Raw genomic sequence first — 15,685 nt, 5'->3', positions numbered from 1 at the left:
TTTCTGAGTGCTTCTGTAAGTATGGTGGGAAAACCATGTGAAAGCCATTTGGATGGAGTTTTTTGTCTTTCAGTTTTTTCATGTTAGAAATGTCCTATAAAATAGCACCTTTCAGCATTTACTGTGTACACGGACCGCCTGAGGATGTTGCTAAAATGCAAATTCCGATTGCCCCCACTGTGGATGGGGCCTGGGACTCTGCATTTCTGACAAGCTTCCAGATGATGCAGAGGTGGTGGTACATCACAACCACACTTGGAGCAGCAAGGCTGTGAAGACCATCAAGATAGGGAGTTCACCTTCTTTGGCCACAGTGGTGGGGAGAAAGAGACCCCTGGTGGGAAGAATGATCACTGCAAGCTAAACAAGTGCACCTTAGGGAAGTGCCCATCAGGGCTAATCTGAGGTCTAACAATTATTGTGGACACCGGCTGTCGGTGTCAAAGGATGCCCACGAGAAGATACACCTGGTCAATGATTTGTTGACCTCTGAGGGGAGCCATTTTGTTACCAGGTGCTGGACCAGGTGTTAAGACCTGTGATGAGAAAACTAGCTTGCCCCTGCCCTGCCTTTCCAGAACAGATGAATACTAAAAAAGTAATCCCAGAAATAAATACATAGTAATGATCTGTGGTAAGTATGATGAAGTCAAAAACAGGGTGCCGTGAGAGCCTCGGATGCAAAGGCACATCAGATGATGGGGGAGGGGTGGAGGAGGGGATTCTACAAAGGTTTCGCTGAGGTGGTGACTTTTTCGGGGAGTCTGAAGGGTACACTTGAGCTATTCAAGCACAGCGTTCCAGACAGCAGTGGAAAACACCAAAAAGGGCAAGGTCATGGGAAAAGTCTGGCATTTTAGGAAATGTATGAAGGCCAATGTGGCACTGGTATCCCTCCCCCCAAAACTCACTCCAGATGGGATGACACACACAGCCTCTTAGCTATGCCGCTAACACTTTGAGAGTGTGTAAGGGCATGGTCCATAACACATAAGTTGTGAGGATGGTTTGAAACATTTTTGAGCTTTGGTGTCTACTCTCCTAACCTCCCAAGGGCATGGGGGAGTGCCAGTCCCTCCTTTGTCTCCCTCCCTCTCAATCCCCCTTCGCCATCCATCTGCCCTCCTGCTAAGGTCCTCCTGGCTCCATGTCCTCAAGGCTCATGTCCCATTTCTTCCTCGTAAAGCACCCACGACACAAGTCATTTCTCTTGCTGGTACTGGACTCTCCCCCAGCGTAACTTGGTGGGCTGTGATGTGACCAGGTTCTCTCTTGATGATGCCTTCCTCAAGTCCTCCTCCCCGCAACAGCTAGGAGGGTAGGGAAGAGAGTAAGTGGTTAGAATACTTTGGAGTAACCAAGTAAAGAGATTTCCACCAGCACAGAGGTGGAGGGCATGAGAGACAACATGGAGTTAAGTCCCATTCCGATGAAGCCAACTCTGCTAATGGAGGAGATAAACACTTCTGGCAAAGCTTTCAACCTTCTGTCACACAGGTAGTCAACTTTGAAGTCCCTGATCTTGCCACCTGAGCCAGTTCTTTGCCCTCAGTCTGTCTGTCGTCTTGTCTTTTCCTCAATGAAGAGAATGTCCCATTGACCAACAGACTTCTGCTAGTTGTTTGCTTCTCTTTTCCTCACTTCTTTCTTCCCATCAACCGCCACGTCTTCCTTCCAAGTATACTCCCTGGGCAGCTCTGCAGTCTGTCCACATCGTCTGCCACCCCGGGGGCCATTGCCCAAGCTCAGATGGCCTCAACATCCCCCAGATGACTCAAGTGGCCCTTGCCGGGCTCTGGGTCTCTCCCCCCACCTGTAAAGTTGCACAGAGTGATTTTTCTAAAATGCAAATTTGGTCAAGTCATTCTCCTCTTTAAAATTCTTCAGTGGCTTCCCATTTCCCTCCGGATGAATGAAAACTCCATAACGTTTTCAGAAATCCTTGAAATCTGACTGTCGTTAACTCTCTATTCTCTTCAATTTCTGCACTAAACTCTGAATTTCAACTCTGTGGACTTTTCAGTTCCTAAAAAAATCTGGGCACTTGGTTTTCTGTTTTTTCGTACTGTGTCAGCTCCCTGGAAGGCTCTTCCTCCCACCCTACCCCCTGCCCAACTTCTTCTTCCTCCCCTTCAGGTTAGCTGCCTTTCTTCCAGGAAACCATCCTGGACCCTTACTTATACAGTTAGTACCCCCTCCCCCCAAGCATGTTCCTGTTGTATTTTATTTTTACCAATGGTGTCATGCATCTATGATACTGCCTTTACTCTCCAAGGGAAAAATCCTTCTCTCTCCCCTTGAGCAAGTAATACCTACTCACCAAATATGAAGCCAATCACAGGAAGAAATAATGAAGGAAGCAAACATCCCCATAATCTTTATTTCATGGTACTGGTTATTTCTGGCACATTACATATAGGCACCATACATTTAGTTTTGTGACTTTGTTTTCAATTGAACGACTTATTCGAGACATCTTTATAAGTGGGATTCTTGTTTCAATTTACAGTGGACCATTCAGTTCTACTACTGGGCATTTGGGTTGCTTCCATTTTCCCATTATTTTAGACATTGTTGCAATGAATACCCTTATCCACACACCCTTTATACCTAACTAGCTATTTCTGAAGAAACACATTCACAGAAGAATCTGTAAGGTTGGTGTCAAATTATATCCCTTCCATGTTATGGTCTTTCCCCCAAATCATGAATTCTCATTTTATACATCTTTTACCTTTTAACCTGACCAGCAAGATACATTTTGGGTGGATTTTCCCTGATTACTAAAAAAGGTCAGTGTCTTCATGTTTACTGAACATTTTCCTGCGCAGTTTTCTATTAAGTCAGTTTCCCTGGAAGCAGCACTTGAAATGAGGATTTTTGTGTTAGTGATTTATTGAGCATGCTCTACAAGGCAATGAGAGACAGGACAGGGCAGGAGAAGAAACAGGCAAAGATATGCTTTCAGAAGTATCTCCTCAGCCTTATTCCAGCTCAGGGGCATAAATCATGCCATAGAGGCCAGAGGGTCAGGTGATAACACCCTGCATCAGGCATTGGCCATGGGCCGACCTCAAGGGGTGGGGGCATCTTTTGGGTAAAGTGACTACATCAGCTGAGGGAAATGCTCTGGGGAAGAGTGAAGATAAACCATTAGTACCCAAATCTGAAGCAGCTGGAGGGAACACCAGCCTGGTCAAAGGGATTTGGTGGACACTAACAGCACTTACTGAATTGTGTGTGTGTGTGTGTGTGTGTGTATTTTTTTTTTAGAAAAGTGGGGGGCAAAGGGAGAGGGAAAGAATCTCAAGCAGGCTCCAGGACCAGTGCAGAGCCTGACATGGGGCTCGATCTCATGATCCTGAGATCATGACCTGAGCCGAAATCAAGAGTCAGATGCCCAACCAACTGAGCCACCCAGGCACCCCTCAAATTGCATGTTCTTAAAAAACAATTTATTTTAAAGCTTTTACTAATGATGCTAACTTCTCTGCTCTAAGATGCATTATAAATGTACTTCCCTAGTTGTTTGTACTTTTCTAACATTATTTTTATAGAGGCAAATTAATCAAGTTTTCATGTTTTTTGGCTTTGATATCATTTAGGTTTTTTCTGACCCAAGGTTATTTTAGATAAAAAGTTTACCTATCTTTTCTCTAGTATTTTAGAAATTAAAAAAAAAACAACTTTAATCCACTTGAATTTAGTAGGGCGTATATTGGGTAGAAGATAAGGATTGGACTTTTTTCTTAAATGATAGAACAATGGCTGATACTTAGTAGGTAACTTCTGTAGAACTGGTTCTCCTCTGAGCCTTCTACAAATATTAATCTACCTAACCCTTGTAATAGTGCCATCGGTGGGGAGAAGAGATGAAGAAAGTGAGGCACAGAGTGGTTACGTAACTTGTGTAAGGTCACAGGTAGTATTATTAGCAAGTTCAGATTTTAACACATGTAGTGTCTTTAGTCTCTGCACTTACTTGTTTTGCTGTACTGCCTTTCTCACATAGAAAACCAGTTATACAACACCACTGAATTGAAAAATTCACCATTTCTTCTTACAATTGGAATTGTTCTGGACTCCCAACTCTTTCATTGGTTTATATGAATTTCTGCACGAGTTACAGTTTTAGTTACTGGACTCCTGCTGTACTATGTAATATCGGATGTACAAGTCCCTCCTGTTGTTTTTCTATGAAATTTCTTGGCTATCCTCATTATTTCAAAATATGGTTTAAAATACAAACATATACACAAGCAAACAAATATATGCAGGCAGTTTTGGTTTTGTTAAAGTCGTAATTTGGGGGAGAATTTGATGAACAGTCTCCTCATCCAAAAAAGTGTCTTCCAATCTTCTTTAATTTCCCTTATTAAGAGTTTTCCTCAGAGGTCCTATGTATTTCTTACTAACTTATATCTTTGTGAACAGTACCATCTTTTAAAATGACATTTTATAGCAATTTATTAACCATTACCTTTTGTATCTTTAGTTTATAACTGACCACCTTGCTGAACTTTTAAGGTTTGATTTTGTTGTAATAAATCCGTAATGCATCATGTTCTAACAAAGATAAACATGTGAAGGAAACCCGCCTGCTGCTCTTCACTGAGGACCTGCCATCATGCCTATCTATTCTGAACAGCAGGATAAGTACCTGTCCATAAACAGAAAGCAGGCACAACTGCAAATATGTAACAGATGTGCATAAATGAAGGAGCAACTCTAGTTCTAATCTTTTCTAATCTTTTCCCAGTTGCTTCTTTTTTGAAGACAACAGTCACACCTGCAATAACTCTACCTTCTTCCTAACTGGAGGTCTTCAATACTCTATCTGCAATACAACTGGGGCAAACAGACACATATAAACCAGTTGGTTGAGACAGTAGACGAAGGTGGGACATCAGAAAAAAGTTGAACATATGACCCCTTAAACATTTTGAGTTCAAAATATATAAATGCACACTCATGTGCCGAACTGTAGAGATCAGCATCTGCTCTGGGGAGTGTCGATCCCCTGATAGGGCTGCCTTTCTTGAGTTCCAATATCTTTAAAGAAGAAAGAGAACTGAAGACTTGAGTGAAACAATCCAAATGTGGAATTTTTACTGCACTCCCCAAACCCCAAATCTTAGTTGTCCTGTTCACACCTATTTTGGCAGATTTTTTTAATGGCTCATCTTTTTTAAGCCTTTCAAAAGCTTGAAATTCCTGGAAATTCTTTTTTTGTCCTTCAGAGTGCAACAGTTTTTATAATTTTTAGTTGATGTATATAACTTTACAACGCTAACCACAGTAGTATAAACAGACTTGAGAATAAAGCACATTCACTTTTGGTGAGTTCAAGTGGGGTGGGGGCAGAAGTAAGCTAGTCCTGGAGGAAGTGGTGGACTCCAGCGTGTGGGCTCAGCGGTGGCTACATCAGTTTTACGGAGGGAATGGAGTTGACTAATCCATCAAATTGCCCAAGTGGAAGGCACACAAAAATGCTCTTAGAGACATCATGCTTACTACATACAATATACAAATATATACAGACATACATATGTGTGTGTGAAATATTCTACTACTTGGTTTTGTGGCAGGTTTTTATTATTTTTAAAATCAGAAGTGGATTTTAAGTTTTATCAAATGTCCTACTTGCACCGGTTAAAAGGATTCTGATTTTTCTCATCTGATTAATAAATATGATGAAATACAGTACATTAAAAAGAACTGAAATATCCTTATATTCCTAGAATAAATCTCACTTGTCATGGTATATTATTTTAATGGCCTCTCTTTACCAATATTTTAAGAATCAATATTCATAAGTGAGACTGATATAAAACTTTTTTAAAAATTATCTTTTTTCTCAGAATACTATTGCTTTTCTCACTGAAGTTATTTTTTTATATTAATATAACATGAATACAGACACAAAAAAGGCTACTTCCATTTAACTGAATGATTATGCTATATAAAATTTTTTTTCAGAGTTGGTTGAGTACAATGGTTTGATATTTTTAATACTACTATTAGGAAAATCAATATTAGGTTTTTAGAGACTTCCAATCAAAGGAGAGAATTCTATTTCAAGAACATCATGGAGGTAAAACCAGCAGAGGAAGAGGCCATGTGTAATTTTACATATACTTTTCTCTCTCCTTCCAAAAATTTTATAGCAATTGTTTTCAGAAAGAACTCTGACTTGATGAATACAAGGACAGGCTTACAATAGAAATAAGTCAACTAAAAGCCAACCCCTTAGTAAGTCTTCATAGGCTTCAAAATAACCCCTTTTTGAATGGTAAGATTAAAAAAATAATAAGCCATGTATATGAAGTGAAGCAGCAAAGCATGTATTTTTAAATGAAGAAATTTTTTTAAATGCAGATGCATTCCACTTTTTTTTTTTAAGATTTTATTTATTTATTCATGAGAGACAGAGAGAGAGAGAAAGAGAGGCAGAGACACAGGCAGAGGGAGAAGCAGACCTCACTGAGCAGGGAGCCCGATGTGGGACTCGATCCCAGGGCTCCAGGATCACACTCTGGGCTGAAGGCGGCGCTAAACTGCTGAGCCACCAAGGCTGCCCAAGAAGAAACATTTTTAAGGTGTCTCCTCCTGAAATATCTTATTCAATTATATCTGCCGTTTTATCACTTAACACAAAAAATAAATAAACTTGTCTCTCTCAAAATATATCTAAATTAATTAAGTGGGCAGTCTTCTTTTTTACTGCTTCACTAGGTTTTGTTATTTTAATGGCTTGAATATAAAATTGTTTTTATAGACTGCTGAGTTCTAGCTCTGAATGAAAATAGTAAGTCATAAAGTTTTGTTTCTGTTGTGGCTGATGGATTATCAAAGGGAAGAAGGGAGTGTTGACAGAGACCGGGGATTCTTTTCAGCCCTCACACTTGGCTTTCTTGCAAGCTGGAAGAGAATCCTCATCTGCTTCTGATGGCCGAGGTTTCTTCACTGTGGAAATAATTCCAAAAGCAGTTTTTCTCGTTTCTGTAAAACAAACAGGGAAACCATAGGGCTTGAAGTTAAGACATGATTTAAAAAGAGGTGGTTTAACATGTATCACCATGTTACTTTGACTTATAACATTAGTAAATGATAAAACCAGAATGAATGGCTATGGATACTGATGCTATTCATTATTATCCTTTTCCCCCAACGTATATATATATATATATATATCAGTATATTATTCACATCTAATTTATTCTAAAGGGTAAAACTGCAGGGCAGGTTCTAAAGGTCTGTGCGTGGTATCTTGTGTAGCCAGAACTCAAGTCACAGGCTTTGGTATAGCAGATGTCTTACGTATGGTAGAAAGGCAGATGAATCAAAACAGCCCAGCTGACAGCCAACTGCATCCCTCCTAAGGTGTGCTTACTTATGTGTGCTTACTTTATCATACAGCACGTACCATATCTGGGTCTCTCACTGAGTCATCAATGTATCTCCAAAGAATCAATCATATTGTACTGTCAACACCCAGCAATGCCTGGTTATCTAACAGGTGTTCAAGAAATCCTTGTTGAGTGAATGAGAAGATCAAACTCACATGTTTATTGATCTCTCATATATTAGTGACAATGGATAAAGAATGGGAACTATTAGGTATCAGGTCAGGCTGGCAGCAGAGTTCAACTTAAATCTATTCAATTTCAGCTAAAAATATACTACTGGGCCAGGCTGTGTGTCATCTACAGAAGACATTGAGATGCCTGCCACTGTGCTTCTTCCCACCACACACTGAGATGAAAGCACATTAGGGGCAAATATAATAGGAATGGAAGCACCCATAGGAAAAAACTCTGCTTGGATGAATCAGGAAGGTATCATAACAAAAGTGACATTAGGAGTACAGAAGAAGGAAAAGGTTCCTTTGCAAAGGCATGGAGAGAAAAGAAGAACATAGTAAGTTAAGATGACAATAAACTGCCATGAAGGCATGTGAAAAAATTAGGGGTAAATGGGGATGGAGGGGTAGCTTGTTGTGAAGGGCCACGATGCCATGAAAAGATCCACATTTAGTCCTTATGAAATAAGGAAGGACTAGGGAGGAGAGAGAGAGAGAAGTCCATCAGCTACAAAGAAGATAGAATCATAACATAAATTCAGTTAAGAATTATTCTTTGTTGTAGTAATAAAAGTAAAGTCAATTCTAAAGCATTACATAAGCATTGCCTTCTCATTTATCAGGGTTAATTTTCCAAGTCTACTAAATCTTTGCTGGTTATTGAAAGCATTTTAATTGATAAAAGGGACAAACTTCTCTCAAGGTCATTAAAATGCCAACTTCCCTTGTCCCTTCTCTACAACCTCCTTAGAATTGCTATTCACTCGTTTCTGGAACATTGAAGGCCCCACATAATTCTGATTCCCTATAGCGAGCCTTCCAGTGTTGAATGGCAGCTAATGTGTGTCCTAAGTCTTCAGTTTCCAGGTATCCATTCCAGCACTGCTTCTGACAACTCTCTCATGATAAGGTCTCCTCTAAGACCCTATTAACCATCTTGTGGTAGTGGTGCAGTGCACTGCTGTCCTTCTTAAAAATGTGGCACTTGGGATGATACACATGCCAGCTGGGACTTCATCAGTGTAGAGGGTAATCATGAGACTTGGAATCCCCTTGCTTCAGATTTCTTTATTTCTTCTAGTACAACTTGAGGCTGAATTAGCAATCTTTGGAATCCACCACACTGCAGTCTAATATTGATCCCAATGTTAACTAAAACCAGGACTGTGACAAAAGGGTGAATAGTAATGCTACCTAAAGTCTGTAAGGCTTCCTTTAGTTTAGTTTCTATAAAAGCTTATATATATTATATATATAATAATACATATATCTTCTCTGTTGAACAGGTGAGTTTTTATGAAGTCAAATACAGAACTTCACGTTATTCCCATTATATTTTCTTTCTTTTTTCTTTTCTTTTTTTCTTTTCTTTTCTTCCTTTTCCTTTTCTTTTTCCCTTTCCGTTCCTTTCCTTTCCTCTATCTATCTATCTATCTATCTATCTATCTATCTATCTATCATCTATCTATCTATTTGAAAGAGAGAACACAAGTAGGAGGCAGGAAGAAGGAAAAGCAGATTCCCCACTGAGCAGGGAGCCTGAGGTAGAGCTCGATCCTGGGACCCTGGAATCATAACCTGAGCTGAAGGCAGATGTTTAACTGACTGAGCCAATCAGGCGCCCCTCCTATTATATTTTCTTATTAGTTTCCCTTTCTTGTTCTAGTCTACTTTGGAACACCAATTGTTATCCAGAATCTGGATGATTCCTTATGTTCATTTAATACAGGCAAAAATAGGGGCACCTGGGTGGCTCAGTAGGTTAAGTGTCTACCTTCAGCTCAGGTCATGATCCCAGGGTCCTGGAACCAAGCACTGCATCCAGCTTCCTACTCAGCGGGCGGCCTGCTCTTCCTCTCCAGGTCTCACCCCTGTGCACCTGTGTGCGCTCTCTTAAATAAATAGAATCTTTAAAAAGAATAAAACAGACAAAAATAATGGCAAAACAACCAAAGCATGAACCAACTATTCCCTAATTTCAAGAAAATATTGATAAAGTCCTAATTAATTTGGCCATTCTCAGAGCTTATGTGATGGGGTCTAGGCTATATCATAATCTCAAACTAAAAATGTTGAAAACAGAAACAAAATCATCTAAGTTATGGTAAGTCAATACAGGAATCAGTTCTTCCAAGTGGAGATCAGATCATTAAAATCCAGACACAACACAAGGCCTAAATAACTCACCTATTCATATGCCAGATGACCTAGTTTACATGTAGCCCTGTTCTGAAGTTTAAAATTCATCTAGGTGATAGCAAGTAAACCATTTTGTGACCACTACTACTAGAGCTAAAAATCACAGAGAGAATGAAGATAAAACAGCATATTCAAAGTGTAAACAATTTTTTTTCTTTCTTTTTTTAAAGTGAAGGAACAGAGACAGCAGGTTTTGAAGATTTTATTTATATATATATTTATTTGAGAGAGAGAGAGAGAGAGAGAGAGAGAGAGAAGAGGAGGGAGGGGTAGAGGGAGAGGGACAAGCCAACTCCACGCTCAGCACAGAGCCTGCCTCGGGGCTTGATCCCACAATCCTGAGATCATGATCTGAGCTGAAATCAAGAGTCGGGTACTTAACTGACTGAGCCACCCAGGCATCTCTTAATCTTTTTCTTTTAATAAAACCCTATTTTCATTCTCCAAAATCTTGGCATATCAAATACTTCTAGTTTAATTTTTATCATCTGAGTAGTAAGAAGTTCAGTGGCTTTAAGTAGTGGAATTAAGGTGAGGAGATAGATATATGTAAATGAAATGTGAGTAAAAAATATATAGTCTGCATATAGTTGAGCATGTAAACAAAAAAAAAATGAGAAAAAGAACAATGAGTTGTAATAAATATGAAAAGTTTACTACTTGAGTTTGTAAGTTTGTTAAAATGTATTTGCTACTTTTGTGTTCCTAAAATGGCTTGAAACCAACTTTTCATGTTTTAGTTCTTGAAAACTGATTTTCAACAGGAGAAGCACGCCTCTCTGGAGAGAAGCAGGGAGAAAGGGAGATTGGAAGCCTCCCAAAATGTGGACAGGGACACACATGCAGAGCTTGAAAGACACATTCGATACTCATTTTTGTAAAGCAGACTGTGTTCACTTCACAGAATACACAAAGTAAAGCCTAAAGGGTGAAAAGCACTGATAGGTAGATTTAAAACAGGCTGAGCAAAGATGGTCCTAAAGGAGTTTGCAGAGCAGGAGAGTAAAAGTAAACTTGGCTCCATTGTCTGATTTAAAAAGATTGGTTCCTAACAGGGCCATTTGGTGTTTTTATTGAAAGAACTGGCTCACCTCCGTGCAGAAGCGCTGCTCGGCAGTTAGTCGACACTGCAGCCTTGGCATCACTTTCAGACAGCCCAAACAGCAATCCTCTGGTGGGGTCATTAAAGCTTTCAACCCAGTGTCAGACAAGGACACAAGACTAACAGAATAACTGCCAACTCCAGCTGACCTGGCCATACCAAGACAGACCTTTATTCTACAGCAGTTCTTAGCCTGAATGGAACAGGCATCTGTTGAGAGACTTGCTCTAAGCTTTTATAACATAGAGTCCCTGTTCCCCTTTTTCTATTTCACCCTTAATCCAGAAAACAAAAGGATGGAACTCTACAAAGTATGTAATTTGTTTTTGGCGGTTTTAATCGGTTTTACTTACAGTAAAATTAAAAAAAAAAAAAAACACCTTGTTAAACTATATCACAACAAATTCCAAATTTCCTAAAATAATACTTCAACAACTTGTAACACATAAAAGGATACAGGTTTGCCACATCGTATGGGCCTCTTATTTCTAAAGGCTAAAATAAAGTGAACAAAAAATAGACAGGAGAGAAGTTATTCATAACATTTCAATGATTTCATTTGTAATAAATTAATAGGATGCTTAAGTAGTAAAAAATAAAGGAGTCAACTGCACCAATTTAAGTCCTTATAATTTTGATGGTTTTCTTGAGTTTCTAAAAGAACTCTAAAAGCATTTTGTAACAGCATAAAGAAAAAACTTCACATAAACCTGCAGACGAAGAGAAATGGAAATACATTTTACTCTTCGGGAATTGCAGTGAGCACAGGCAGCTCAAAATGAAAATAGGCAATAAGCGTTTGTTACATTACTAATCATTTTTCCTCTAGAAGTGTTTCAAGGTTTTATAACTTGAAAAGTGAAAACAAAGTAGTCAGGCCAGACTTACCCTTTCTGCAGCACTAGATATAATCACATTCTGCAAAATAGAAAGTGATCAACATTAATCTCAGATAAATGTAAAAAAAGTTGAAAAGTCTTCTAATACATATAGCTGGTAATCACTTTTTAACATTTAAGGCTCTACAAATACCAACTTCTTTTAAAGATAAGGGAAGGAATCAAAGTCAAAGAAAGACCTTAGGACCAACAGCAGCCTATATAACAAGAAACAGAATAAGCCTTTCCACCAGATTTTACAAAAGATGAATTCATTTAAAAAACTAGTTGAAAAGGTCATATAATCTTAATTCAGTTTACTGATGACAAATAAGTGTTATTGAGACCATTCTTTTCATGGTAGGTAAACTACAAATTCCTTATTGGAAGATAAAGGGTTTCAACACATCTTCCCCACCCCACCCCCCCTTGCATTTTTCTTCCTTTGATATTTTTCTTTAGAACTTGCAGGGCTCCTTGACATGGCATAACTTGTTTCTGGACCTTGAGAGCTTTCTGCTTGCAGGAAAAGGAATCAATTAAACAATTCCAGTAATGTTAATAATAAGAATAAACTGCTAGATTTGAAAAATACCCTGAAATTAGGGAACCATACCTTTCCTTTGCAAACTTGCATCAAATTGAGGGCATTGGAAATTGTGTACCTTCTCATTGTGGAATCTTTGATAGCAGGGCTGTAGACAAGTTCAAAGCACACACCTCGGTCAACTGCCTTCACAGGAGATAAAGAAAATGAAGTGTCCAGGATAAACACATGCTGTCCTACTTTATTTTCATGAAGACTCTCCCTCATCTCCTTCCTCAACCCCACCATCCACCTCTTGCATGTCAAGGTATAGCCTTAAACAAAAGCAGATTCATGCCTGAAGACACCATCCACAGGAGAAGGCAGATGTGTGGCTCTATTTGATCAAGTTTCTCTCAGCTGTAGGGAAGTTGACTTTATATAAACAGGAATCATGAGGAGGCTATGGAGAGCAAAGTCCCAGTGGGCTGGCAGACGGGCCTTCCTCTTCTTCCCTGAACTATTAAAAGGAAAATGGAGATGTGCTCCCTACACTTAGGGTAAACTGTTTATAAACACATAAACCAAAGAAAAGTAATATGACCCAAGAACGAAGAGACAGAAATGAAGAGCTGAAAAAGCTCTAGGAACAGAGATGGGAAGGCCCCTCAGGTAAGTCAGTTATTACAGACATTAAATGAAGGAAGTACTATGTGTCAGGTACTGTGCTAACAGAGTCTCAGGTACTTATTTAACCCTTATGATATCTTTATAAGGCATTGTGGCAGAGACACTAACTGCCCCCAATATCTGTTCTCCCCTCCTTTTTTACTAATAGAGTCCCTGAGTTTTGGCTAGGCTCATGGATGGAAGAAACCTGGGTTCTTGACAATTTCATTCAGCTCACCAGACAAACTTGGTATTTTACATGAGAAAAAGAAACTTCTTTCCTTTGTAAGGCATTCTTAATAGGCAGGCATCCACAGGTAAGAAAACAGCCTGGAACGTGTGGAAACAGAATTGAAATCTACCACTATACTATCCATTTTTTCTGAGGAACAACTCAGTATCTTTATCCATCCACAACAGATATGTGTTCAGCCAACCTTGTGCGGAAATGGTGAGCAAAAGGTGACAAGGTTCCTCCCGTTTCAGAGCTTATAGTTTACTAGGGAGGCTATCAAATAACTACACAAAAACATAACATTTCAACTGTGCTAATAAGTGCTATTGAGGAGTTTAGGAGTAGATGAGGAAGAGACTGAGAAAATAGTAGAGAAAGGAGCATTTTCATAGGAAAGAGGACATGCAAAGGTTGCAGGGAGTGTGGGAGCATGGAGAGGAGGTCATGGGCTGGGGAAGACAGAGTCAGGGGGCCCCCTGGGGTGGCAATAGAGGCTAAGGAGGATGGGAAGGGCCAACCGTGCAGGTCTTTAGGACTGGAGGCAGCACTCATTTTAGCAGGGGGAAGCAACTGAAGGATGCTAGCATGGGCAAGGCCAAGTCACTTGGTTGCAGTGGTCTTCTGAATGAACCCAGGAAAGACAGCGGACACAAACCAGGCAGTACTGGGCTGCCAGTCCAAGTCTGCGCCTGGCGGATGAGTTTCTATTACCCAGAGGATGAGCTGGGAGTGGTCAGCTGTGCTGCTGGAGGTCTCTCCTCCTGAATGTTCACAGGGAATGGAAAAACCTGCCTTCTTCCAGCACTGGCAGCCCACCTTGATTTAACTCGGGTGTACGTGGAAGGCTCCTATTTCCCCCCCGAACAGAGATTTCCTTTCTCCCATCTCCCAATCTTCTCTTCCTTAACTTTTCCTCTTGCCTTAAGGCTCTGAGATTTTATTGTAGATTTCCTTACATATCTGATATTAGTTAAAATTCACATGCTATTTTCCATACTGCAACCTTCCCTGACAACTTTTTCCCACCTCTAATCCTTGGGCTTGTGTTGATTATTTCTGGGAATGATGTCTGATATTCTTTGTGCCATAAAGTATACCTCAGTCTCCCTGCCTGTGTGGTACACTTCTTGAGAGCTGGTGTCAAGATACTTCTTTGTAACATACAACTGCCTTTTATACAAAGAGTGTTTAATATATTTATATTCTGAGTAGATAAATAGTAGCTTCTGGAAAAGAGGTTATGTCAATAGTGCTATTCACTAGGGATTATTCATGTAAAAGAAACCAGGATGAATTTGGCTAATTATTCAACAGATAAACCTAAACACTTCCTTCAGCCATATTCTCAACTATTCCCTTGGCTACTTCTCTACCCAAACTACTAATTAGTCAAAGAAGCTGACATTTTTTTCATCATCATTCTATTTACTGAACTAAAACACAAGGCAGTAGGATAGAGAAGAGGGGAAATAAAAGATGTGGATGATACACCGAACTGGGAGTGGGAGACCAGGTCATAAAGTATTCCTAACTGTATCTAAAATTTTAGCCCCCCCGGGGTTGAAATAAAAATAATAACTCCTCTCTCTCTCCTTTTTTTTTTTTTTTGGAGGGAGGAGAATGACAATTATCAGCTTAATTGATTTTGCTCTTAGTACATTAATCAAGTTCACTATTAAACAGCTAAGAAAAGTCTGAGACAGGGAAATTATACATAATGCACTATTTAAGGTTGTGAATATCTTTCAAAATACCATATTTTAAATTTTTTAGATAGATAAAATACAGAGTCATTACCTGGGCCTGCTTCTAAGACCATTCTAATGTAAATTGCTTTAAGCTCATCAAATGATTGTTCATAACAGCCTCTTCATAAAGAATGACAGTGTCTGCCTGATTGGCTTTTGTTCACATCTCTGACCAAGGTTCTGGAATAGGCAGATGATCAGATTTACTAATGAGAAATAACAGTTATAATGATGCTACAAGCCAAGGGCAGGTGTGTAATACTTGAATCAATAAAGACTGGTGGTAAAATTCCAAGAACTAAGCAAAGCTTAAAATGACAGGAAGAAAATAGAGAGTTGATTACTAGGACAATATACAGAGTATCTGTTAATTTCATAAAAATTCTTTATTGAATTCAAAAGGATTCAACACCCTTTTGATAATTATTATTTAAGACACGTAATTTGTTCATCTAATTCACAAATGAAAGTAACATAAGAAAGCAATGAAGTCTTACTTGTACCTCTGCTCGCATTGGCCCCATCCCCACCTCCCCTTTCTAATCATTTCTGTGTCTTCTTCCAGTACAGTCTTATTCTTCATACAAATACAAGCCAAATATGAATATATATTATTTTTTCTCTCTTACCCAAAAGGTAGCCTACCATATTTTTGGTCTGACTTGAGGGGTCTTCCATGTCAGCTCCATAACTTCTGCATTCTGTGTTATAGCAGAATGGTATTTCACTACAGAGCTATGGCATGT

At 39.3% G+C, this 15,685-nt stretch overlaps 1 protein-coding gene across 3 annotated transcripts in view; it reads right to left on the bottom strand.

Annotated features, from left to right (window-relative positions):
* Positions 1-2,351: 2,351 nt before the first annotated feature.
* RPP30 (ribonuclease P/MRP subunit p30) overlaps positions 2,352-15,685 on the bottom strand; it is a 31,009-nt gene continuing 17,675 nt past the window's right edge. For 2 of the 3 annotated variants that reach the window (XM_072739487.1, XM_072739488.1), the window contains 5 exons: positions 12,378-12,494; positions 11,772-11,801; positions 11,341-11,378; positions 10,873-10,952; positions 2,352-7,002 (listed from right to left, as the gene is read on the bottom strand). In XM_072739487.1, the coding sequence (XP_072595588.1) occupies positions 6,893-7,002; positions 10,873-10,952; positions 11,341-11,378; positions 11,772-11,801; positions 12,378-12,494 (375 nt within the window). In that variant the 3' untranslated portion in view covers positions 2,352-6,892. The remainder of the gene's footprint in view (positions 7,003-10,872; positions 10,953-11,340; positions 11,379-11,771; positions 11,802-12,377; positions 12,495-15,685) is intronic. The other variant, XM_072739489.1, reaches the window with a different exon arrangement.

This window comes from Vulpes vulpes, chromosome 15 (genome assembly GCF_048418805.1).
Source record: "Vulpes vulpes isolate BD-2025 chromosome 15, VulVul3, whole genome shotgun sequence".
Lineage (NCBI taxonomy): Eukaryota > Metazoa > Chordata > Mammalia > Carnivora > Canidae > Vulpes > Vulpes vulpes.
Note: the sequence above shows the minus strand (reverse complement) of the source record. Positions and strands in the feature narration are given on the sequence as shown.